Source organism: Equus quagga, chromosome 2 (genome assembly GCF_021613505.1).
Source record: "Equus quagga isolate Etosha38 chromosome 2, UCLA_HA_Equagga_1.0, whole genome shotgun sequence".
NCBI classification, from domain to species: Eukaryota; Metazoa; Chordata; class Mammalia; order Perissodactyla; family Equidae; genus Equus; species Equus quagga.
In genome coordinates, this window is record NC_060268.1 from 92174295 (window position 1) to 92199758 (window position 25464).

A 25464-nucleotide genomic window follows, 5' to 3' on the forward strand; every position below is an offset into this window, starting at 1 on the left:
TCTAAAAGGTGTCAGACCTCCTCTCACTGGATTTTACAGTGATTTGCAGTCCTTTCCAGCACTCCTTTTTGAAACCTTTGTTTTAGATTGGCCAAGAAAGTTTCATTCTATGAGACCAGTTTCACTGAGATCAGGATTTGATTTTGGTTAATGAAGAACATCATTTGTTGAGCCGGCCCTGACGGCCTAGTGGTTAAAGTCCCACATGCTCTGCTTTGGCGGCCCAGGTTTGCTTCCCAGTCACGGAACCACCACCCGTCTGTCAGTTGCTGTGCTGCGGTGGTGGCTCACCCAGAGGAACTAGAAGGACTTACAACCAGGATATACAACCAAGCACTGGGGCTTTGGGGAGAGAGGGAAAAAAAGGAAGATTGGCAACAGATGTTAGCTCAGGGCAAAATCTTTTGCTTCATAAAAAAACTCAAACATCTGCCCCATGTGATACTTCATTCTTCAGTTATTACAGTGGCATAACTGAAAAAACAGTTGCATTGTTTGAGAGGTATCTGAACTTTAGACTCTTGAATTCTCTACTATAATAACAAGTAAATAGCAGTTTAATACAGAGAAGTTCCTCAGAGTATAGCCATCCTCTAATTAATTTATATGGGTTTTTATTTTTTACTTATAAAAGATACACATAATCATCATTAAAAAGTTGAAATCATATAAAGTTAAAAGTTAGAATGGTTCTTTTCTATCTGTTCTTCAGAAGTAATCTCTGATGACAGTTTGCTGTTTGTATTCCCAGGCCCTTTTCTGTCCACACTTCTGTTATACACACACATGTCCATAAACATTACAAATGGCTAACCTTCTATACTTATTATTCTGCAGTTTCTTCTACTTTTTCCCCACCATGGACCTCTTTCTGTGTTAGTATATATAGGTCTTTCCTTCCTTCTCTATTCTTATAGGTCTTTCTAATTCTTTTATACCTGCCTTGGATGGATGTATCGTAATTTATGTTTCACTCTTTATGGGTATTTAGGGTGTTTCTTATTTTGTATTTTTACAATACAGCCTTTAGTGTCCTTGGAACATATCTATTTTTGTGCATTTTAACAACTGTTTCTGTTGTGGATTTCTACACGTGGAACTGTAGGAGTCAAAGGGTTTCATGTGGAATTTTTATTCTTATATTTTAATACATTTATTTTTTTGTTTTTTAAGGAAGATTGGCCCTGAGCTAACATCTGCCACCAATACTCTTCTTTTTTGCTGGGGAAGATTGGTCCTGAGCCAACATCTGTGACCATCTTCCTCTATTTTATATGTGAGACACCTGCTACAGCATGGCTAGATAAGCAGTGCATAGGTCCACACCTGAGATCTGAACTGGTGAACTCCTGGCCGCTGAAGTGGAGCTCATAAACTTAGCCGCTGTACCACTGGGTACAATTAAAAAATTGTTATATTTTAAGTGAATGCTTATTTAAATTTTCTTGTTGGATTTTCTCTTCTTTCAGGAGAATTCTCACCCTACCCTTCAGCAGCCTCCACTCCCAGGGAAAGATACAGTACAAGGTACACTTTCTTTTCTCAGTGTACCCTGTGTTTATTGATTAGAATGACAAATTTGTTTTGAATGCATGTACTTAGGCAGCTGCGTTTAGTTATAAGTTAGAGTTTTGTATAGTTGTTGGTTAATGAAATATATCCAAATACTGTGTGCTAAGGGAATAAGATGTTCACATGGTCTCAAAATACTGCATTCTGCAAAATAACTGGCATGAAATCCTCTTTTAAAATGCCACTATGATGAAAGCCAAAAAACAAAAAGGTCAGTGAAACTGGTTTAGATGAAAGGAGTTTTAGTGCAACAGCTAAATGCACTACATGATCCCTACTTGGATCTTAAATTTAGAAAGGGAAAAAAAAGCTATAAAGGATATTGTTGAGACAATGAGAGAAGTTCAAAGGTGGATTAGATAGTAGGCCCTGGTTCTTAGGAGACACATGCTGAAGAGTTGTGACGTCTGCAAGTTACTCTGTGGTGTTCAGGGGTGGAAAATTGTACAAATACAGAGAGAAGTGGAGGGAAAAAACAAATATTGACAAGTGGTGAATTTTAGTGACAACTCTATGTTTGTTCTTTGAAATTTTCTGTGGATATCAAACTTTTCAAAAACTTGGGAAGAAGAGAAAGTAACAAGTCAAATTTGGCTATGGGGTCATAAATCAGTTTCACAGAGAGCCTAACGCAGGTAACAGGGACTCATAATGGAGACAGAGAAACTTTTGAAACTTTGCTGTGTGTTATCAGTGTCCTTAACATTAATATTTATGTTGTTGATACATAAACATAAGGGCTCCTCCCAGGTGGTCGATCCCGGTTTATTTGGTTTTTATTTAAATAACTTGCTCTTAGAACAATTTACCCTTGGTGAATTTTTGAGGGGCCTCTCCACTAGGCCATCTTGCTTAAGATTACCATGCCTTCCTGCCAGCTTTGACAAGTATTTCTTGACTCTTCAGCTGTTTTCCTAACTTTGAGTCTAGATGGTCACAACTCTCATGCTCTGGAGTTAGGAAGAAAATGTAAAATAAGCCAGCAAATTAGTAAAATGCTTATGAGAAGAAGAGTGAAATCTGTGAAATTGAGAAAAACAGTTTCTCTACTTGAGGCTGAGCTGAATACAAAGCAGCAGAGAGAGAGGCCCAGAGTGAGGAAATCATCCTAACACTGGGATACAGTGAAAGGACCAAGACCACATTAGCCAACCTCTCTCTTAAGGGTTATGTCCCTTTTACAATGAGTGAAGCTTTTCATTTAAGTGATATGGGCTTTCCTTACTCCTGAAAAGCTGGATTTAAGTTGAATTTGTAAGAGCAAATAGTTTTAATGTACCATGTGAATATAATATTTAAGGAAATCCTATTAGTAAATGTGAATGTAGCAAACAGTCTGTAGGGTAGTTTCCTTAAATAGCTTCTCTGTTTTGGATTTCTTTCTCTTCCCAGATAAGGCATTTATTAGCAATAATATTTGGCTTTTTTTTTTTTTTTAATGCTTTCAGAAGTGACCAAAGTTCGAAGAAATCTCTTCAACCGGGAAATGATTTCTCCTTCAAAGAGATCCGTAAAGCGGGGGTTGCCTAGAAGCCATTCTGTGTCAGCTGTGGAAGGTCTGGAGGACAACTTCAAGAGGACCAAAGGTACTACATCTTAGGGTAACCAAGAGAAGGAGGTTCTTGGACCCAAACCAGTCCCCACACTCTTGTTGCAGAAGCTCATTCATCTTACCTGTTTTCCTCTCCTCTGTGGTTATCATCAGTTAATTTTCCCCTTGGAGTCTCTCTCCTTCCAAGCTTGGATGAAGAATTCATCCTGGTCTCTCTCAATCCTCCCATCCTAGTTGCCCCTATAGACAAGCATCTATTTTATAAAAACAGTTAAAAAGAAATGAAGGGTAGTAACCAGTTGTTTTATAGTCTTTTGGGTTTTTGTTTTGCTTTTTTGTTCTTTTTTAATAATCGAGATATAATTAATGTACCATACAATCAACTCTTTTAAAGTATGCAGTTCAGTGGTTTTTAGTACATTCATAAAGTTGTGCAACCATCACCACTAATTCCAGAACATTTTCTTCACTCCAGAAAGAAACCCCATACCCTTTAGCAGTCACGCCCCATTTCCACAACCCTCTTAGCTGTAGGCAACCAGCTGTCTACTTTCTGTTTCTATAGAGTTTCCTGTTATGGATATTTCTTTTAAGTGGAACCATACCATATGTGGTCCTTGTAAGTGGCTTTTTTACTTGGCATGTTTTCAAGGTTTGTACACGGTATAGCATGTCTCAGTGCTTCATTTCTTTTTGTTGCCAATAATATACCATTGTATGGATAAACTACATTTTATTAATCCATCAGTTGGTGGACTGACATTCGAGGTGTTTCTACTTTTTGACTATTATGAATAATGCTGCTATAAACATTCATATACAATATTTTGTATAGACATGTTTTTAATTCTCAAGCATATGCCTAGAGATGAAATTGCTGAGTCATATGATAACTGTGTTTACTTTTTGAGGAATCACCAAACTGTTTTCCCAAATGGCTATACCATTTTACATTCCCACTAGCAATGTATGAGAGTTCCAGTTTCTCCACATATCCTCGTCACCATCTTTTGTCCCTGTTTTTGATTTTACCCATCCTAGTGGGTGTGAAGTGGTATCTCATTGTGGTTGAGTTGCTTTTCCTTGATGACTAATGTTGTTGAGCATCTTTTCATGTGCTCCCATATATATATCTTTTTTGGAGAAATGTTTATTCAAATATTTTCCCATTTCTTTATTGGGTTATTTGTCTTTTTCCCATTGAGTTGTAAGAGTTCTTTATATATTGTAGATACTAGTCACTTATCAGATATATGGTTTGCAATATTTTATCCCAATCTTGGGTAATTTTGATGAAGTCTCTAATCTATTTTTGTTGTTGCTTGTGCTTTTGGTGTCATATCTAAAAAACCATTACTGAATCCGGGTTTTATAGTTTAAGCTTGTACATTTAGGTCTTTGGTATATTTTGAGTTAATTTTTGTATGTTATTTTGTGTGAAACAGAAGTCCAATATCATTCTTTTGTATGTGGCTGTCCAGTTGTCCCAGCCCTATTTGTTGTAAAAGACTATTTTTTCCTCATTGAATTCTCTTGGCATCCTGGTCACAAATCAGTTGACCATATATGTTAGAGTGTTAATTCTTTTTTAAATCTTAGGTAGAATTCAACAGTGAAGCCATCTAGTCCTGGGTATTTCTTTGTGGGAAGATTTTTGGTAACTGATTCCATCTTTTTACTTGTTATAGCTTTATTCAGATGTTCTGTTTCTTATTCAGGCTGTTTTCAGCAATTTGTGTCTTTCTAGGAATTTGTCCATTTTATCTAGGTTATCTAATTTGCTGTTACAGAGTTGGTCACAGTATTTCCTTATAGTCCTTTTTATTTCTGTAAGGTTCGTAGCTATATTCCCTCTTTTATAGTAATTTGAGTGTTCCCTCTCTTTCTTGGTCAGTCTAGCTAAAGGTTTGTCAATTTAATGATCTTTTCAGAGAACCAGCTTTTGGTTTCATTGACTTTTCTATTGTGTTTCTATTCTTGATTTCATTTATTTTCTATATAGTTTTTAGTATTTCCTTCCCTCGACTTGCTTTGATGTTAGTTTGATCTTTTTCAGTTTTTTAAGGTTAAGGTTATGTTACTGATTTGGGATCTTCTTTTTTAATACAGGCATTCATAGGTACAAATTCCCCTCTAAGCATTGCTTTAGCTATATCCTGTAAGTTTTGGTATGTTGTGTTTTCATTTGCATCATCTCAAAATATTTTCTAATTTCCCTTGTGATTTCTTCTCTGACCCATTGGTTATTTAGGAATGTGTTAATTTCCACATAGTTGTGAGTTTCCCAGATTTCCTTCTGTTTTTAATTTCATTTCATTGTGGTTGTAAAACACACTTTGTATGATTTCAGTCTTTTTAAATTTACTGAGACTTGTTTTATGGCCTAACATTTGGCCTATCCTGGAGAATGTTCTTTATGTTCTTGAGAAGAATGTGCATTCTGCTCTTGTTGCATGGAGTGTCCTATAGATGTCTGTTAGGTCTTGTTGGTTTATGGTGTTGTTCAAGTCTTCTGTTTCCTTGCTGATCTTCTGTTCAATTGTTCTATCCATTATTCAAAGTAGAGTATTAAAGCCTCCAACTATTATTGTTGATTTATCTATTTTTCCTTCAGTTCTGTCAGTTTTTTACTTGATACATTTTGGGGCTCTGCTGTTAGATTTATGTATGTTTATAATTGTTGTATCTACTTGATGGATTGAACTTTTTATTAATATATAATGTACTTTGATTTTTTAACTTTGTTTGACAAAGTCTATTTTGTCTGACAATAATATAACCATGCTGGTTCTCTTTTGCGTAAAATATCTTTCTTCTATCCTTTTACTTTCAACCTATTTGTATCTTTGTATCTAAAGTGAGTCTTGTAGACAGCATATAATTGGATCATATTTTTTTTAATCCATTCTGCCAATCTCTGCTTTTTAATTGGAGCACTTGATGCATTTACATTTAATGTAATTACTAAGGGAGGACTTCTGCCATTTTCTGTTTGTTTTCTGTATATCATATGTCTTTTTTGTTCTTCTATTTCTCCATTACTACCTTTCTTGAATTTAGCTGATTTTTTTCTAGTGCATCTTTTTGATTCCCTTTGTCTTTCCTTTTCTATGTATTTTCTAGTTATTTTCTTAGTAGTTACTTTGGAGATTACGATTAACATCTTAAACTTAAAACCTATTGAGTAATACCACCTTAGTTTCAATAGTATGCAAACATTCTGCTCTTCTATATTCCCATCCCTGCTTCTTGTATTGTTATTGTCATGGATTACATATTTATAAATGGTGCCCATTAACATAGATTTATAATTATTGTTTTATACATTTGCCTTTTAAATCATACGGGAAAAACAGAGGAGTTGCAAACCAAAAGTACCATGATACTGGCTCTTGTGTTGACCTGTGTAGTTACCTTACCAGTGTCCTTTATTTCCCCTTGTGGCGTCAGGTTATTGTCTAGTGTCCTTTCATTTCAGCCTGAAGCACTCCCTTTAGCATTTCCTATAAGGCAGATCTACTGACAATGAAAGCCTTCAACTTTTGTTGATCAGGAAATGTCTTAATTTCTACTTTATTCTTGAAGAATAGTTTTTGCCAGATGTAGAATTCTTGGTTGATGGCCTTTTTTTCTCTCAGTACTTTACTTAGGTCCTCTCACTGCCCTCTGGCCTCCGACGTTTCTGATGAGGAATCAGCTGTTCGTCTTACTGAGCTGCTTGTCTGTAGCTGCTTTTGAGATTCTTGGGCTCTGGGTTTTGACAATTTGACTATAGTCTATCTGGATCTCTGAGTTTATCCTGCTTAGAGTTCACTGAGCTTCTTGGACATGTAGATTCTTGTCTTTCATCATATTTAGGAAGTTTTCAATCATTGCTTCAAATTATTTTCTGCCCCTTTCTCTCTCTTTTCTCCTTCTAGGACTCTCAGCATGTGTATGTTATTATGCTTGATGGTGTCCCAGGGGTCCCTCAGGCTTTGTTCATTTTTCTTAATTCTGTTTTTTTCTGCTCAGACTGGATAATTTCAGTTGCCTTATCTTCAAGTTTACTGATTCTTCTGCCTGCTCAAACCTGAAGTTGAACCCCTCCAGTGAATTTTTCATTTCAGTTATTTTTCAGTACTTTTCAGCTCTGGAATTTCTGTTTGGTTCCTTTTTATAATTTCTATCACTTTATTGATATTCTCGTTTTGTTCATACGCTGGTTTGCTGACTTTCTTTAGTTCTTTGTCCATGGTTTACTTGAGCTCATTGAGCACATTTAGAAAATTTGATTTAACATCTTTGACGAGTGTCTCCGGTGTCTGGGCTTTCTCACAGATGGTTTCTGTCAGATTCTTTTTTTCCTGGGAATGGGCTGTACTTTCCTGTTTCTTTATATACTTTGTAATTCTTTGTTGAGAATTAGATATTCTGAATATTACCATTTGGTAACTCTGGAAATCAGGTTCTCCCACTCCTGACATATTTCAGATAGCTAATTTAAAGTGTTGGTCTAATAAATCCCACATCTGGATTCCTCAGGGTGGTTTCTATGAACTGATTTTTTTTTTCCTGTGTATGGGCCATACTTTCTTGTATTTTGCATGTCTCATATTTTTTGTTGACAACTGGACATTTTAAATAATATAATGAGGCAACTCTGCAATCAGACCACCCATCCTCCCTGCCAGGGTTTGTTGGTGGTGTTATTGCTTTTATTTGTTTAGTTACTTTCCTGAACGAATTCTTTAAAGTTTGTCTTCTGTCATCGTAGCTACTGAAGTCTCTGCTCATTTGGCTTAGTGGTCAGCTGATGGTTGGACAGAGGTTTCCTTAAGTGCCCGGGACCAGCACGTCTCCCAGCCTTTGCTGAGGGCCCTGTTTGTGCCTTGGCTCATGCCTTCACTACTCAGCCAGGCAGGAGCCCCAAGATCAGCCAAAGATGTCAGTTTAGGGCCTTTTCGGGTCTTTCCTGGCACGCACACAGCCCTACAGCACATGGACTTTTAAGTTACCAGGAATGTGTGAGTTTGCAGAGTCCCCTTTGGACATCTCATTCCCCGGTTTTCCCATTTAAACTTTTGGTCAACTGTTGTTTGCCACGAGTGTCGTCACTCCCTCAGGCAGCTGTGATGTTTGTAATTGCTGCTGGTTGTTTTCAGTATATGCTCCCTGGGGAAAAGTTGTTTGCACTGGGTGAGTGCCAAGTCGGGTCAAATAGAGACGAGCCTTTCGAGTGGGATTTTCCAGGGAACTGCCAGACAGGTCAGATAATGACAGTTTCTGGGAATGGGGCTTTGGGGGGCGTCAGTCCTGTTCTGCCCCCTCCAGAGGCTCCTGGGCTGTTGGTTTTCACCACAATTGCAGGCTGTTGGTTCTCAAGGCTGCAATGAGGCTAGAGAGCAGGGTTTGGGACTGGGACAAGTTACAGTTCTACAAAGCTCACTATTCTTACTGAAATTCAGCCATTTTTGTTGAATAAATATTCCCTGGATTGTTGCAAACTGGTTAATTTCCAGAGTTCTGAAAAAGTTGATTTTGACCATTTTAATTGGTGTTCTCATTCCTTTTATGGGGAGAGTTTTTTCAGGGGTCCTTATTCCACATTCCTCCTGACATCACTCCTCTTTCTAGTCAATTTTAACTTCCTTAAAACCAGTCCTCCATGAGTAGCTTGACTACCTGTTCTAAGGAGAAAATTTATGCTGGCTAGATTTACCTTAGTATTAAATATCTTAACATTTGCATGACATAACAGCATTTTCATATACTTTATTTCATTTAATCTTAAATACATGAACCACCAACTAGGTGGACAGACATGTTAGCCCTAATAAGCAGGCACTTTTCATTTTTTCAGGATTGCGTATTTGATAATAGTTTTATAACATTTTACATTGGCTTGTTTATTATTTAATCTCTAATAGTTCTGATAAACTATTGTATCATGTTAAATTGAGTCCTATGGTTAGACCCTAGTCCAAAGACCATTGAGATCTACTTCAGCTAAGCAGTGTGCAATGGACGAGTTCGACCTGCTCCCTCTGTCTTGCAGCTGCTTCTTGATAAGGTTAAGTGACATTTATGCTGTTTATTTTTAGGTTATCACAAACTGCTGACTAAGAGTGTGGCTGAGACTCCAATCCATAAGCAAATCTCCAGAAGGCTGCTTCATAGACAAATCAAGGGCAGGTGAGTGACATCCTTGTCCAGCTTCTTCATACCCCACACAGCTCTCCAAATGATCTTGAGGGCCACTGTTTACCTTCTCATGACCTTCGTGACTCAAGTCTTAACTGTGTTACTTGTAGCCAAAGAGCAGTCTATACGCTCGGTGGGCTAGAGGACCATAAGAATGTGCTCTTGTGTCTGGCCTTTTTGACCTGGCATAATTGTTTTGAGATTTATCCATTTTGTTGCATGTATCAATAGTTCATCTCTTTTTATTGCTGAGTAGTATTCTATTGAATGGTAGTCCACAATTTTTAAATATCTTCTTGTGTTGACGTGGGGAAAGAGGGAGGCAAGCTGGAAGTCTAGGGTCCCATCTTGGCCTGTGCTGACAGGGGCATGAGGGGCTGGTTTTCATGGCAATTGGTTGGACTAGGGTAGCATTTATCTTGCTTAGCTGCCCCTTTCCAGGTTCTTTGGCAAGACAGAGCTGGCTTTCCTTAGGGAAGTACGTGTCTGCACCTCTTGTGTGTTCGGGTTGTCAGCTTCTCCAGCACCCAATCTGGGACCTATGAAGCAAAAAGGAGTCAGCAGGACCTCCCTGCCCTGTCTCCCCTCAGGTCCTGAGGTCCCCAGCCATCTGCCTCTTCTTTCCACCTCTGAGAGTCATCTTACATTTGCTTTATATATGATGTCAGGGTTTTTAGCTGTACTGAACAGGCAGAATAGGGAGAAGTGCATCTACTCCATCTTGTCAAGGCTCCATCTTGACATTATTTGTGCACAGATTTTACACACCTTGTGCAAGTTTGTCTACAGGATAAATTGCAAGAAGTAAAATTTGTGGGTCAGAAAGTATGTGCGTTTTAAAATAATTTTGATGTAAAACTGCTTTCCAAAAAATATCTTCTACCCATTTCACTCTTGACAATAATGTATGAGAGTGCTTGCCAACACTGGTGTTACCAAACCTTGTGGGCTTTGTTACCTTGTGAGGTGAGAAGCTGTATCTCTTTAATGTGCATTAATTATGAGTGATATTGAATAATCTTTGTGCTTGTTGTTCCTCAAGATCCTCTGATCCTGGTCCTGATATTGACGTTGTTGAAGAGTCCCCAGAAAAAGAAGGTGGTATTACCTACATTTCTTTTGTTTTATTTTGGGGGGTGGGGGAGGTGTTTTATCTACTTTCTGTGAAAACCTTTGTGTACTTATATCGTCGCTCAGCGTATCCTAAGATATTTTACAGACATTGTGACAGCTCTGAGCCCACAGAATACATCAGTAAACATTTATTGGTGAAACGTCTTTTGCATAGAATGTACTGAGAGAGTTTCTGGAGAAGAAATATTTTTGCACAATAGAAATGGAATTCAGAGTGCGGGCTAACCTGCTATGTAATGCAAAGTGCTGTGAGTTGTTTTTAAAGTGTATATATGACGAAGGAGGGGTTTCCAAAAACTAACTTCTTTTAATCAAGTAATTTACACTTATCGTAGAAATCTCAGAAAATATAGAGAACCCAAAATTATAATAATCACTTAGTAATTTCACAACTCGGAAATATTCTGTTAACATTTTAGCTCTAATTGTATTCTTACAGGTGTTATTTTTATACAAATATATGTAATATACACATGAAAACTACAATTTTTAAATTTTCAAAATTTTTTGCAAAAGTCACACTATACTTTACAAACCTGTTTTTACCCCACATCATACTTAAAAGTGGCAGTTCATGAGACTTCTGGAGGTGACAGCCTAGTGGGTCAGTGTTTTTTTGTACCTTGTTGGGGCTGTATATCATATTCCTCTTATCTTTGTTACAACGCTTCAGAAGTCTCAAAGCCAATAGCTTATCAACTTTCCATCTTGTATGTGGTATTATATAAATTTTACTCATTTCATACATGGGAAAATGTCAAGTTTGCATTTCTCTCTTATTGTGGTTGTGATTCTGGTTTTGTAGAAATAAGTTTGAGACGAAGTCCTCGAATCAAGCAGTTGTCATTGAGCAGGACAAATTCTGGTTCCTTCTATTCTGTGTCTCAGCCAGAGTCCCGAAGTGTGCAAAGAGTTCACTCCTTCCAGCAAGACAAGTTAGGTAATGTGCTTGCCCACTTGTCTTCAGAAGTCTGTGCCAACTTGGTGGGAAGTATTTTTGGGAAAAGAAATATGAAATTTGACATATTCTTTCTTGACATTGGAGAAGTAGAATAAATATGTATATTTGAGGTTCCGGGTACTGACCAGATGAGCAGTCCATGGCCTTCATTATCAGAGTCATCCCTTTGGATTCCTACAACTGGTCATCCAAACTATCCTTGTAGGTAGTCATTCCTTCCAGGGGAAATTACCTGTAATTCCCACTGTATGTTCAGATCCTACACACAGCTGTCCCAGGTGATATCTGTTTGTATGTTCTTCATTCTTTTATCCATCATTAGCTTGGATCATCAGATATTACAAATTAAATTATTTTAGTCACCTACATTGCCTAACATAGGGGCTGGGTTAAATATGCAGTCTCATTAAAATTTAAGATGGCAGCAGTCACTGCAGTTGCTGATGTAATTAGGTGGGATCTTCCCTCTAGTTGGTTTCAAAAATTATTGTCTTCTTTCTTGTATGGACTGGCTGTTTTATTAGTTTGGGGAGGGCAGGAGTTGAATTAAATGTTGTCACTGTTTTTGACTTGCAGACCAAAGAGAAAATTCTCCAATCCAAAGTATTCGGTCTCCCAAGAGCCTTCTTTTCGGGGCATTGTCTGAGGTGATCAGTCCCTCAGAGAAGGGTTCAGCTCAAATTAAAAAGCCTTCAAGAAACACGCTGGGTTCTGAGATACCTACAGCTTATCAGGTATAAAATTTCTATAATGTTAAAATAGTATAGTCTTGGGGAACATAGAGACATGACCAAGGAAACCCACTGAGCCCATTAAGGAAGAGAAAGCAGGTGATCTATAGATAATAAAAGAGATCTGGGGCGGTTTGAGCTGAGCCAGATGAATACGTACTGGGTATATGAGGACTTGAGGCAGCAGTTTGGCTGAGGCCAAGGTGTGAGGAGGAGATGGAAATGATCACATCTACTCTTGGCTTCGTCCACTGTTTGTATCATACACGACATCTGTATCTTTCTGAAATGTGCCGTCTCATTCATCTGTTTCCCTCAGGTTGCCCCCTCAATCTGGTGACCCATGTTAGAAACCTGGGAGTCATCCTTGACTTCTCCCTCTCCCCAGGCCTAGCCGGTCCATCCAGCCTACTCATTTCATCTACAAACTATGTCTTACAGCATTCCCTCTTCTCCTTCCCTGCAGTTCTTGCCCTAGTTCAATTCTTCTGGAACGTTTCAACAGCCTTTTTCCTCTCGAGTCTGTCTGGCCCCCAGAGGTGAGGGTGACCTCTGTGACCACATCAGATGCTCCTCTGACCACATCACTTTGCTTGAAGCTCTATAGATTCTTCATTTGTTTAAAACGGTTTTCCAAGTTTTCCTAAAATGGTACCCTGTGTTCAAAAATAATAATCTTTGTTTGGAAACCCAAAAAACTGCTTAGAGGTTGGGAGAGGACAGGGAGCTGTGGGGAAGTGTTTGAAAACCTCAGATTTACAGGGCGAAGTTCAGTCTCCTCCCAGACAGGCAAGGGCTTCTGCAGTCTGGTCTCTGCTGGCCTGGCTGGCCTCAGCCCTCACCTTTCTGTGCTTCATACTCTTCTCAGCAGCATTAGGCTGCACGCTGGCCCGCACACAACGGCTGTTTTTGCTTTTGTGCCTTTGCTCATATTGTTTTCTGTGCCTAAAGTGCCCTCTACCCCGCTTCCTCACCTTTTGCCTTCACCCGCTGACACCCATTCTTGAAGACCTGACTTGCTATTCCTGTCCCCCTCTGCCTACTGGGTTAGACAGCCAGCCCTCCCCTGTGCTCCCATATTGCCGCATGCACATCCCTGTCATTGCTTTGGCCACACTGTATTATCATCTGTCTATACCGCACTGAACATGAAATGCTAACTAGACTAGGATTCCCTTGAGATGATCAAATAAGGTTGTAGAAATGACAGGTATCTGATCTCCTTGCCTGTTGAAGTGTTTAACTGAATTTTTGCCAGAAAGAAGGAAAATTTGGGGGAGGGTGTCCTTTCTGAGATGTTCTCTTTGTTGCTGTGCCTTATATCTGTGTGCTCCATGCTCTGCCCCCCTGCCCCCCACACACACACATTGCCTGGCACATAGATGCACGAGTGGAATACGGGTGAACAGCAGCTGGTGTGGCACCTAGAAGCTGCTGTGGGCAAAGGTCAGACATAGCTGTCTCACTGAGGACGAGGACAGCTCTGAGAGGTGTAGTGATACAGTTAGAGGCACAGCGTGTGCTAGCTGCAGTATGCAAATTATTAAGATTATTCATTTGTCTTAGGAGAACAAACTAAGACTGTATACAATGGTTGGTGCTGGAAAAAGTGGCCAAGTAAAATCTGAGTCATGTAAAGGAAGTGGACAGTCACTATTTGAAATCCAGCTGAAGCTCATTCCTTTGGCTGACTATAAATCTCCTGTTTGCTTTTCTAATCGTCTTAGAGATTACTAAACACTCCTTAGAGAATATGAGTATGATCAAGCACTGAAATAGCATTTTCCTTTACAGACTCCTAAGAAGAGTTACCAGAAATCTCTAAGCTTTTCTAAAGCGACACCAAGAAGGTTCCCTCGTACACCACAGACTCCATTGTGCACCCCTGAAAGGCTGCAAAAATCCCCCACAGAAAAGACACCTGCCAGACAGGTCCTTTTCAAGGAGTCCTCAAAAGACTCCTCGTCACATGGCTGGGATTCACCCTCTCAACCAAAAGTCACTCCTGAGAAAGGAGTGGCAGAAGGAGCTGCCTCTCCTCTCGAAAGAGTGCCGAGAACTCCCCACAGGCCAGGAGCTCAGCCACCTGCATGTCTGCAGAATTCCGCTTGGCCCCCGTCGGTGAGTTCCGGTCCAGAAAGCGCCTCCTGTCCGGCAGTCTCGGCTCCGCCCTCCGCCTGGGCCGGGGATGGATGTCTGACTCCGGCCCGATGCTCCCTCAGAACGCCTCCGAGAGCAGCAGCCTCGGGCGTGCGAAGAGAACCTGCCTTCACGGCCACACCTCCAAATCAGAGACACCAGCGTCGACCTGTCCCTGGAGCTTCTCAGGCAGAGGAGCCAGCACAGACGTGGGAGGAGAGAGCTGTTGAAAGCCCGCAGAGACCAGGGAACACAGCTATGACTTCTTCCCCACCTATTTCTCCAGAGAACCGTTCTACCTCTCCTTCGTGGGATATTTCCACGAGTCCATCTAGGAAATCTTCAACAGAATCTCCTCCCCCTAGAGAACTGGATTGGAAAGAGTCCCGGACATCACCCAGTGCAGCCATGTCTCTCGCCCGTCCTGCTCCCTCAACTCCCCCTCAAATCTCACACATGGCTAAATCTGACACCGTGCCCCCTCCACCGCCTTCTAAAGTTGGGAAAAGGCATAGAAAGACCTCTAATCCTGAAAGAAGCTTCCTGGAGTGCCAGCCTAACACGTCTGTCACTCCTAGGGTTGGCATAACTGACAGCCCACCTGCCATTACTGGTGCTGGAAAGGACGAGAAGGAAGTGAACCCCTCTCCTCAGTCTTCTCCTGAAAGACATGGTTACCCCGGGCGCGGTTTCAGGAATGGCTGGCATATGTCCTCTCCTTTGCTTATTGCAAGTGACACGGAGTATCTCACTCTTCTGGACGAAGCTGAGGGCCCTGGCAGTGATAGCTTGGAGAGTGACGTTTCTGCAGTGGAAGAAGATGAGGGGTTAAGGATGGTGGTTGCTGATGACAAGCCTTCTCTGTCTACCCCTGGGACTCTTCCTTCTCCTCCCTCCCCCCGGCCCAGCTCTCCCCTGACGCCTTCCTACGACCTGCGCCGTACGGCAGACAGACGGCAGCGCCAGGCTGCCGCACAACTGGAGAACCTGCAGGCTTCAGCTTGGCTCTCGGAAGCCTCTGCCCGTCCACAGACCTACGAGGTGGAGCTGGAGATGCAAGCTTCCGGCCTTCCCAAGCTTCGAATTAAGAAGATCGACCCCAGCCCTTTGTCAGAAGCTGAGCCCCTCAGAAGAGAGGAGAGCTCCCTGGGAGAGGAGCGCCCCCTCCCTGAGCTCAGCGTGCCCAGGGGCAGCAAGCCCTCAGGCAAACCCGAGACCACCTACGTGTCACCCCCCTGCCTTCACCCCTCGCACAGCACCCCCGGCAAGAGTGGGGGACAAACCTACATCTGCCAGTCCTGTACCCCGACCCGCTGCCCCTCTAGTACCCCCTCTCCATTTCAGACAGACGTCGGGGTTCCTTGGACACCATCTCCCAAACACAGTGGGAAGACAACTCCTGACACGATTAAAGACTGGCCCCGGAGAAAGAGGGCGGTGGACTGTAGCGGTGGCACCTCCGCGGGGCGGGGTGACATCAGCACAGACCCTCCTGGGGGCTTGTCACTGCTCCAGCCAGAGGGGAAGGAGCAAGGCCTCGAACTCAGCGTCAACAAGACTCCTGTCCTGGGGGATTTTGAGCTCGAGGGGGTGTGTCAGCTGCCAGACCAGTCGCCTCCCAGGGACAGTGTGCCTAAGGCTGAGGAAGTCTTCTCCTGGGGACAGTTTGGGTTGGGTTCCAGGAAGAGACTCCTCTCTGCCAAGGAGGAAGCCGAGGGTCAGGCCAAAAGAGTCTGTGACAAGCAGAGAGGAGACTCAGAAGTCAGTAAGAGTGAGGCGAGGTCCCCCAGCGCGAGTGCGCACCAGCTCCCCTCCATGGGCGACGACGAGGTGTTTGGTTCAGGTGAGTGTTGCCGTGTGGGGGCCTCGGACAGCGCCTGGTGAGGCAGCATTCAGGAGTTGCTTATTAAGGAGGCTCAGGCTTCCTGGTTCGGGGCCCGCGGGGCCGTGCTGACCCTGTGCCGTCCTCAGGTTCCACGCCACCCGCTGGCTGTGCCATGTGGAGCTGCCTCTCTGCCAGCGGTCTCCAGGCTCTGACCCAGTCTCCGTTGCTGTTCCAGGGGAGGACGCCCTCCTCCCAGTGTAAAGACGCCAGAGGTAATCTGTGGAGGGTCCTGGAGACTTACCGGAAGCAAACTTCTGTCCTTTGGGGGACTGCCCAAGGTAGCTCAGGGTTGCCAGGCAGTTGAATTTTGGAGTCAGAGTGAATGCCCGAGTATGGGACAGATCGTTTTGTCCCTACAGTGTCATGTGCCCTTTCCAGAGAAACTCCACATTAGAACTTCTGTGCGTTTGAACAGAAACCCCCTCAAAATCCTACCATAATACTGCACCTTCTTGAAAATGGTGACCAAAGCTCGTGTGCATCTCTGGGCTCTGAGGGGGGTGTTGAGAGCAGCTCGAGCGCAGGCGGTGTGTGCAGAGCCGCCCTTCCCCGCAGCGGGTTTATACCCTGCGTTTCTGTGCATCCCGCGTGACGAAGGGCTGGCTGTTGCAATCAGCCTTCGGACTCTAGGGTTCCCCTTTCCTCCCGCCACCTGAAGAGAGCTGGATTGAGCCTGGGAACTACAGGTTAGAAGGGTCTCCTGCTAGAACTGGAGGGGAGAACAGGAGGGGGGCCCTTTGGTGGTTCTCTTCCCTCAAGACTATAATATGAATCATGCAAAACAGCAAAAAGTCCACAGATCTGAGACAGAAAGAATGTGCAGACTATAAACGGAAGTACCCAGGTAGTTGGCATTTTCACAGTTACTTTTTGCTGTCAGCTCAGTGCTGACATAACGGGGTCGGGCCTCGTTCAAAGTGTAGGTCGCATTCCTGCAGGATGAGAACCTGCGAGCAGTGCTCGTTTTCCTCAGTCCATCTTCATGTGTAACCCTCTGCAGTTCAAGCCCATTTTCTTTTGTCCTGTCCGCAGTTACTTCCTGCGTGCTAAGCCTTTCTGCCTTTTTCTAGATGAGGATATGGAAGTATTTCCCCCCACGGCAGAAGAATCTCCTTTCAGCCGAGCGATCTCTAGGAGACGCCCCATCAGCAGAACTTACACACGGAAGAAGCTGATTAGCTAGTCAGGATGGGACTGGTTGGGGGACTGAACTAGACACTACTGAGCCGTCCAGAGCCACTGCATTCCCGGGACAGAAGTGCTCTGAGGCGGTTTTCTCTGGATGTATCAGGAACTCCAGCCACATGCCATAGAGGAACTCTCAGCAGTGTGCCCAGAAACTCAGTTCATCTGAGCCAGGGCCCACCGATCAGCATCACATGTAACCCTGGGCTCACTGCACAGAAACAGGAACAACCAGGGCTTCATGGAGCAGAGGGTGTTCAAAAGATGAAGGTGAAGTCAGCCAGGTCCCCGTGGGCATAAGGAAACTGGGGGCCTGGTCTCAAGCCTCGTTTACCACGGGCAGCTTTCAGATTCCCACTGGAACGCCTTAGGATTTTCAAATTCCCCTCCTGGAATCTGTCTGCCCCAGGCCCCGCCCTAACCCACCACACCTGCCCACATTAGGGAGGTGGTCTAGCTGGTGGGACTCAGGCAGCATGGCAGTCAGGAACCAGAAAAAGAACTGTAAGACCAGGATCCCACTCCAGCCCTCCCAAACGGTGACCGTGGCAAGTCAGAGGACCACTCTGCCTCACTTGCTAAGTGGGAGAAAGGACCCCAACACGGGTCCCTTGCAGAGCTTCTGTCAGGCGGGGACCCCAAGACAGAGGCAGTGCTTGTAAACTGAAGCACCGTATACAAAACGACTGTGGCAGGTTTCAGAATAAATTTTTTGCATTCTCTATGTAACAATAAAATCATCTCTGGTTATTTCGCATTCAGTGCATTTCTGTGTAATGCTCCAGCCCGAGGTTAACTATGACCACGGTCCACCTCTATTGGTTGCTGGGGCAGCCACATCTCAGTGGCTGCGCTGAGAGTCAGACAGTCCACCATCCAAGGGAAACTCACCCAAGTCATGGGTCTGCCTGGAGCACCCGTGGACCAGCTTGCTGTCGAATCTTGGCCAGGGGCCTGGCCAACAGTGAGGCTGACTCAGAACTGTCTCCTGGTCACGGAAAAGCTTTCAAGCCTGTTGTGTTCCCAAACCTGATTCTTGCTACCAAGTGGACACTCCCATTTCTCCCTTCAGAGATTATTCCTGTTTATTATAAAATTGTTTTACAAAATTCTACAAATATGCTAGGTTTCCCGATTCCCCCCATATACATAAGACATTTCAACCACAACCCTGGTGCCACTGGCCATTCTGTGACAAGCCTTGGCTGAACCCCAGAGCCAATGGCCCATCCACATAGGCTGGAGACCAGAACTGTCCTAAAACTCAAGCCACAAGACGGCAATTGGGTACCACAGCTTACAGGAAGTGACTGGTAGGAATCTGCATGTTTTAAAAAATGTTTTGAGTCCAGTTCCTTTGGGCTGTGGCCCACATTTGTTGACTAATTAGCGTGCAGATCAGGACTGACTGAGAGAGGCACAGACTGCCCCTCACAGAGGCGACCGGGCTGCCACACCACTGGGCAGGCTCTGCATCCCCGCCAGGCCCTCGGCCCGGAGCCTAGAGCGGGTTTCTCCGGACATCGATCATCCCCGGGCTGGCTCTCCGCAGTTCACGCCGGGGCTTGGGCAACGGCCCAAGGTTCCAGGGCAGCCCACCCTCACCCATGGGGAGCACCCGCCCTGCCAGGGGTTCGGCCTCCCGCGGCCGCAGCTCCTCAGAGGAACCCTGCTCCTCGCCACCGCACAGGCTCGAGCGTCTCCACGTCAGCGGTAACGGTGCGTGGACCAAGTCCCGCATCTCCTCCCGGGCTCGGGGGGCGCCCTCAGTGAGGGGGCACTGCCAAAGCTCAGGTGCTGGGTGGAGCTCATCTTCACTTCCAGGCAGCTGTCTGTTCTCCAGGCACGGGGTCCTCTTCTCGCCACCTGTCACCGAGAAGAACAACATCCTTGTCAGAAAGGGAGGCAGCAGCTCCTTCCTGAAGTCCGAGCTTTCCAACACCCAGTGCAACAAGCAACGTGTGAAGACCCAGCAAGAGCTGCCGTTAGGGTGGTTTTAAGCTTTCCCCAAAACAGGAATCAGCTGACGCTGCAAGGCAGGGGAGGCAGGCCTAGCTGGAGAACGGCAGATAACAATTACCCCTGCTCTGGCTCGCAGCACTCAAGCTACCGAGCTTCTGTTTCAGCTCCTGGTTTATCCACATGTGGCGGCCCAGCTCCCTCTCCAGAGCTTGGATCCTCGTCTCATACTGCCTCTTGCTGTCTGCTAACCCTTCACCAAGGTGGTCTGGGGGTGAAGGCGGAGAAGAGCATATGAGGGCTGCGGGCAAGCAGCAGCCGCCGCAGCCTCGGGCGGGCCAGGGCCTGTGCGCGGATCAGCAGGGGCGCCTCACCTCGACTCTGCTGCAGGAGGAGCTGGATGTTCTGCTCGTGCTCCTTCTGCTGGAGGGTCAGCTGGCGGTCCATCTCCAGGCGCTGCCGCTCCAGGGCCACCTCCAGCCAGTAGACCAGCCTCTGCTGCTCCTCGACCTGCATCTCCAGCTCCGAGAAGGCAACCTGCTGCTGGTGCTGCTCCTCTCGGAGCGTCACCACCTGTCCCAAGACCCCACCAGGCTCAGCCCCCAGCACTGGCTCCCTTCACCAAGCACTCCTCACCCGGGGACAACAGAAATCTGGCAAACTTGCCACCACCCCACCATGGCAGGTGTCTTAGGAAATAACCGGGGGCTCCTGCCGAGGCTCGGCCTCAGACAGCTTCTCAACAGCGTTCTAGGTAGCAATTTCCAAATGAGAGCTGGCTCTCCAGATGAGTCGGATCTGCCATTCCTGCCTCAACCTCTGTCCCCAGGCACGCACTAAGCCACCAGGCAGAGCCTCCAGCTGCGGGGCTTCCTTGAGGCCAGGATTTCTCAACCTGCACAGTTGACATTTGGGGCCAGATCATTCTTTGTTGGGCAGGGCTCTGTCCTGTGCATTGTAGGATGTTTGGCAGCATCCCTGGCCTCTACCCCTAACGTCATGACAATGAAAAGCATCTCCAGATATGGCCAAATGTCCCCTGGGTGGCAAAATCACTCCCTGCCGAGAACCACTGCCCTGGGCCAGGGCCGCCCTGAGGGGGCCAATCAGCCTGGGGCTTGGTTTCACGGAGTAAAGCAGGCCTTAAAGAGGAGAGTCGGAGGCAGCCCTGGAGACGGACGGGAGTTGTCCTGATCCTGTTCCCCATCTGAGAGGAAACAGTCCCTTCTAGAGCTGCCATCACACCTTCCCCACAGGCGTTCCAGATGGAGGCGGCAGGGGCTCCACGGCCAGTGACTCACCTTGTCAAAGTACTTGCAGAGCAGGGCCCTGGTCTCGGAGGACGAGAGGTAGCTGAGCTTGGCCATGAGGTTCATCTCACACTGGGACAGCAAGGAGGCCGAGGCCCGCAGCACCCGCTGGCGGCACGTGATGGCCTCGTTCTTGTACTCGATGGCCGCATCCAGGGCCTCGATGGCCTCATCCAGCTGGAATAGCGTTCGCTCCTCCTGTGAGTACGTGGCATGCATGAGGGGAAGCCTGGCTTCCTGCACTGCGGAACCCCCGTGCTCTGGACAACGAAGTCCAGGCAGACACACGACGGTCAGCACGTGGCCACAGCCGAGCCTGTAAGTGACCCCTCGTCATGAGCACATGGTCAGCACGTCAGGACAGGCACCCCTGCCCACTGTGGCAGGAACAGGGAAGCCCCGTCACAGCCCCAGCCCAGGGGAGGCAGGGCTCTGCGAGGAGGCCGCTTGCTGAAGGGCACGGATGGCCTTTCCAGTGATCTACGCTCAGGAAACTCAAGAGTACCCTGCACCAAGAAGGCATGGCGGGACTTCCCAGAGGCCCAGTGGCTCTGCTGGGTCAGTCATCCCAACACGGGCTCTCCACTGCCCAGGGAGGGCAAACGTATGCGGCCACAGGTACACGAGGCGCTCCTGACCCTCATTCTACACCAGGAGCCGCGATGGGCAGGCATGTGGTGATGCTGCGCCGGACGAAGGAGCCAGGTTCCAGTTGCAAGGTGGTGGGAGGGCGGCGAGGCCGGGCCCGTCCAGCTCACTGCCCAGCCCCCACCCCCAGCTTTGTGGGCTCACACAGGAGGAACTCGTGTCCCAAAGGCCCAGTGCCTGACACAGAGCCAGAGCCAGGAGGCTGCAGAGCATGGACGGACAGACGGACGCCACGGGGCGTACCTCGGGCGACAGCAGGCTGCCCTGCCGCAGCTTGCCGTCGATCTCCAGGCGCTGCTTCAGCAGCGAGTCCTTCTCCTGGCGCAGAGTGTCGATCTCCCCACGGATCTGCTGCTGGCTCTGGGCGCTGCCCTGCCGCAGCTGCCCGCTCTTCTCCGAGAGCTCCTTCTCCAGGTGTTCTAGCCGACTGGACACGCGTACAATGTCCTCGTTGAGGGCCTGCGGACAGCACCGCCGGGGATCAGGGAAGGAGCGGGCTATCCCCACACGGGTGACAGAAATGGCCCAGCCCAGCCATGGGATGCGGAGGAGGCCGCAGGCCCTTCCCTCAAGGATCCTACGATCCAGGAGTGGTGTCAGCAGGGGGGGCCTGACTCAGTTCCACGGAACCTCGGGGAGTGGGGGCTGATGGGACCGGAGCTCCTGTGGAGGGGCCCCCAGAGATGGCACAAGAGGAGGATACAGACGAGCAGAGGAAAAAGCACTCCTGACGAGGGGATGACATAGGCAAAGGCACAGCAGGGCGGTGGCCCATCACTGCGATGACTTGACTGGAGAGTCTGTGATGGGAATTATGGGAAACCAGTGGGCAAACCTCGAAGGCCCTTCCAGGATCTGAGGTGGGAGGAAGTGAGGGCTCTAAGGGCCAAGGGAAGTTACAGATGCTCCAGAAGCACCCTGACCCCTCCTGGACTTGAGGGCTCCGTCATGGCAGGAGGGGGTCTGGAACCCTGTGGACTCGAGCCTGAGCACCCGCTCTGGGAACAGGCTCTGGGTGGTGTGTTTGACACCCGCCCTGATCCTCATGGCAACACGATGATTCTGTTTGATGGAGGAGGGACTGTGGCTCAGAAGCTTCCTACTCATGAGGGAGCAAGAAAGCCAGGTGGAGCTGGCGGGGCCAGGTCCATGAGCCCAGGTCTGCCTGCCTCTGGCGCCAGGGAAGACTCTTTCTTTGGCCATCCCACCTTCCTATACCTGCTGATCCTTGTTCTGCCTGTGCAGTCCCAGGGCAGGTGGCTAACGGGGGAAGTGAATCGTGGGATGGATACTTGGAGAGGTTCTTCTACCCACACAGCAGAACCTGTGTCATGAACAGCCGAAGGCCCTAGAGTTCTTGATAGGATATAGCCCACTAGAACAGAGCTTGACCTGGTAGGAACTCACCTGGCAGGGTTATCACTTGGAAGGACCTCACTTGGCTAGACTTCACTTGGCAGGACCTCCCCTGGCTGGACCTCCCCTGGCAGGACCTCACCTGGCTAGACCGCAGGCGCTTGCTCTCCAGCCCTGTCTTCTCCTGCATCAGGGCCTCCTTCTTGGCCAAGATGGCCTCCCGCTTGTGGAGCTCCTCCCCCAGCTCCTCCAGCGCCCGCCGCTGCTGCAGGACCTTCTCCATCTCCTGGTCCAGCCACTTCTTCTGCTCCTCGATCTTCTGAGGGAAAGCGGGGGAGGCGGGGAGGGAACTCAGCTCACACCTCTGGCTGCGTGGGCCGCCACGCCAGGTCAGACGGGGAGAATGGTGTACCCACCAGCTGACCCCCAGGGGACCCCGGCAGCCGGCCAGGGCTGCCCCGCCAGGCTGTGGGTGCTCCTGGGGTGCAGGCTCAGCCCAGGCCCCACCTGCTGCTGCTCCAGGCTGACCACAGAGCCGTTGCTGCCACTGCGCCGCTTCCTCTGGAACGCTGCGATCTCTTCCGTCTTGATCTTCAGGATCTTCTGCTGCTGCTCGTGCTTCAGCTCCAGCTCCTGGGGATGCACAGGGTGGGAAGCTCCGTGGGCAGGGCCGCTTGTGTGCCAGCGTCTTAGCAGAGCCCACGGCCCTGTGCAGCGTTAGCCAGCCTCAGCACCCCCAAGGCTCGCTGGGAGCCAGCAACCAGAGGCAAACCCTCATCTGGCTCTGCCAGCTGCCAGTCACCTCATGCAGCTCATCCCACTGCATTCTCACTCTAGCCCTGAATCTCCTGACACTCCCCTCCTTTCCAGGTGAAAAAACAAGCTCAGAGAGGCCAAGTGACCTGCTTTATAAGGTCGCATGGCTGTGAGCAGCAGGACGGGGACAGAGCCCGCCTGGGCCCCCCCGGCTGTGCCCCAGCTTGGCCTCCCAGCCCGGACATGGGCGCGCCCCCGTGAGAGCCAACCTTGACGCGGTGCTGCCGCTTGTTCATCTCCGTCTCCAGGCGCCGCTTCTGCTCTGTCTCCTCGCGCAGCCGCCTCTGCAGCTGCCCCTGTTGCTGCCGCATGAGCTGCACGTTCCTCTCGAGCTCCTGCAGCCGCCTCTCGCTCTGCGCCGACAGTGACACCAGCCGCTCTGTCGCCTGCTTCTTCTCCTTCAGCACCTGGGACCAACACAGCCTCTGCTGGGCCACGCACATGGCTGCCTCGAGCCCAGCACAGTGCCTGGCGCTCCACAAGGGCGGGCAGGACCAAGGATGGGTGAGTGGATAGAGGGACAGACAGAAGGGAAAACAGGTGGGTGGATAATAGACAAATAATAACAACAAAAGACTAATAATGGGAGCTACTAGGACATTTACTATGTACCAGGAATTCTAACAAGTGTATTAAATGACCCTAACAATCCTCTGAAATGGTATGATGACTATTATCCCTACTTTACAGATTAGGAAACTGAGGCACAGAGAGGTTAGGAAACTTGACCAAGGACACACAGCTAGTAAATGGCAGAGCTGAGATTCAAACCCAAGTAGTCAGGCTCCAGAGGCCATGTTCTCAACCACTCTACTGATTTGTCTCTTGGACACCTGAACTGGGAAAAGAAGGAATGAATGATGGATGGACAGCTGCAAAGACAGACGGATGGAAGGGTGGGTGGACAGACAGATGGATGGGATCATATAAATGTCAAATATAGGATAGACAGAAAATGCAGGGATTGATACAAGGGAATAGAAAGATGAATGGATAGATGGATAAATGCACAGTTGGTCATGTCAGCTGATAAAACGATAAACGGATTAGACGGACTGATGGGTAGACAGACAGAGAGAAGACAGGATGGAGAGACAAGGGCACGGAAAGCTGGAAGGGCAGCCCAGTGGACAGGGCATGGCTGCATGAGGAAGGGCGGATTCTTTTGACACCCACCCCTCCCCTCTCATTGGTCCCCCGGATGGTCTTCAGGCAGGTCCCGCATCCCTGCCTCTGCTGTGTTCAAAGCTGAGCGGACTCTGGTGCTGCCAGCTTCTGCATAGGACCAGCCTCGCCCTTGGAGGCAGAAGGGCATCAGCACCACCAGCCAGGGGTTCACAGGTTCCACAGTGAGCTTGGGCCCCAGAGCCCACAAGTCTTGAGCCCCGGGGTCCTGACACCGACCTGCACCTGGCTCTGGGCGGCAGCAACCCTCTTGCGGAACTCCTGCAGCTGGGACCGCTCGCCAGCGTCCTGGGGCTCCTTGCCCTCAAGCTCCCGCAGCTGCCTCTGGCCTTCGCTCAGCTCGGCCCGCACCCGCTCGGCCTCCTGCTCCAGCTCCCGGATGCGCTGGCTGTGCTGGCGGTTCAGGGCCTGGGCCGCCTTCCCTGGAAGGAAGGGGGCCGCATCAGCACAGGCAGCCCTCTCCCCACGAGGACCATCTATGCGCTCTGCCAGGAGGTTCACCAGACCTCTGGCAGCCGCGGACACCCACATGGGTTTTGCCAACCTCTGTACCACTAGTACCACAACTTCCTTCATATTTTTCTTTAAACCCACTCACTTTTTACATTAGCCTCATCCCCAGCAGTGACCCAGAGAAATTGTGGGTTAACTAGTTTTATTTTTACCTAATACAGGCTAAAATAACTATGTAACTTGAGCCAGCATATAATTAAGCCTCTAGAACTAACTTCTACTTGCAGCAAGTATGGAGCACAGAGGAACAAGTGCAATGACACCACAAGGAAGCAGACAGACAAAGCCAGGACACTGGGTGTGAAATGTTCCACAGGATGGCTGTGAGGACACTG

At 47.5% G+C, this 25464-nt stretch overlaps 2 protein-coding genes across 3 annotated transcripts in view; one reads left to right on the forward strand and one right to left on the reverse strand.

Annotated features, from left to right (window-relative positions):
• TICRR (TOPBP1 interacting checkpoint and replication regulator) overlaps positions 1 to 18059 on the forward strand; it is a 37011-nt gene extending 18952 nt beyond the window's left edge. Inside the window, exons 14-22 of the mRNA XM_046650171.1 lie at positions 1470 to 1527; positions 3021 to 3158; positions 9208 to 9298; positions 10350 to 10405; positions 11247 to 11381; positions 11979 to 12136; positions 13928 to 16115; positions 16244 to 16369; positions 17228 to 18059. Coding sequence (XP_046506127.1) covers positions 1470 to 1527; positions 3021 to 3158; positions 9208 to 9298; positions 10350 to 10405; positions 11247 to 11381; positions 11979 to 12136; positions 13928 to 16115; positions 16244 to 16369; positions 17228 to 17340 — 3063 coding nt within the window. The 3' untranslated portion in view covers positions 17341 to 18059. The remainder of the gene's footprint in view (positions 1 to 1469; positions 1528 to 3020; positions 3159 to 9207; positions 9299 to 10349; positions 10406 to 11246; positions 11382 to 11978; positions 12137 to 13927; positions 16116 to 16243; positions 16370 to 17227) is intronic.
• A 350-nt stretch (positions 18060 to 18409) lies between these two features.
• KIF7 (kinesin family member 7) overlaps positions 18410 to 25464 on the reverse strand; it is a 15829-nt gene continuing 8774 nt past the window's right edge. For both annotated transcript variants that reach the window (XM_046654901.1, XM_046654902.1), the window contains 9 exons: positions 24836 to 25038; positions 23641 to 23838; positions 23123 to 23248; positions 22758 to 22934; positions 21503 to 21718; positions 20603 to 20809; positions 19676 to 19874; positions 19423 to 19569; positions 18410 to 19208 (listed from right to left, as the gene is read on the reverse strand). In XM_046654901.1, coding sequence (XP_046510857.1) covers positions 18844 to 19208; positions 19423 to 19569; positions 19676 to 19874; positions 20603 to 20809; positions 21503 to 21718; positions 22758 to 22934; positions 23123 to 23248; positions 23641 to 23838; positions 24836 to 25038 — 1838 coding nt within the window. In that variant the 3' untranslated portion in view covers positions 18410 to 18843. The remainder of the gene's footprint in view (positions 19209 to 19422; positions 19570 to 19675; positions 19875 to 20602; positions 20810 to 21502; positions 21719 to 22757; positions 22935 to 23122; positions 23249 to 23640; positions 23839 to 24835; positions 25039 to 25464) is intronic.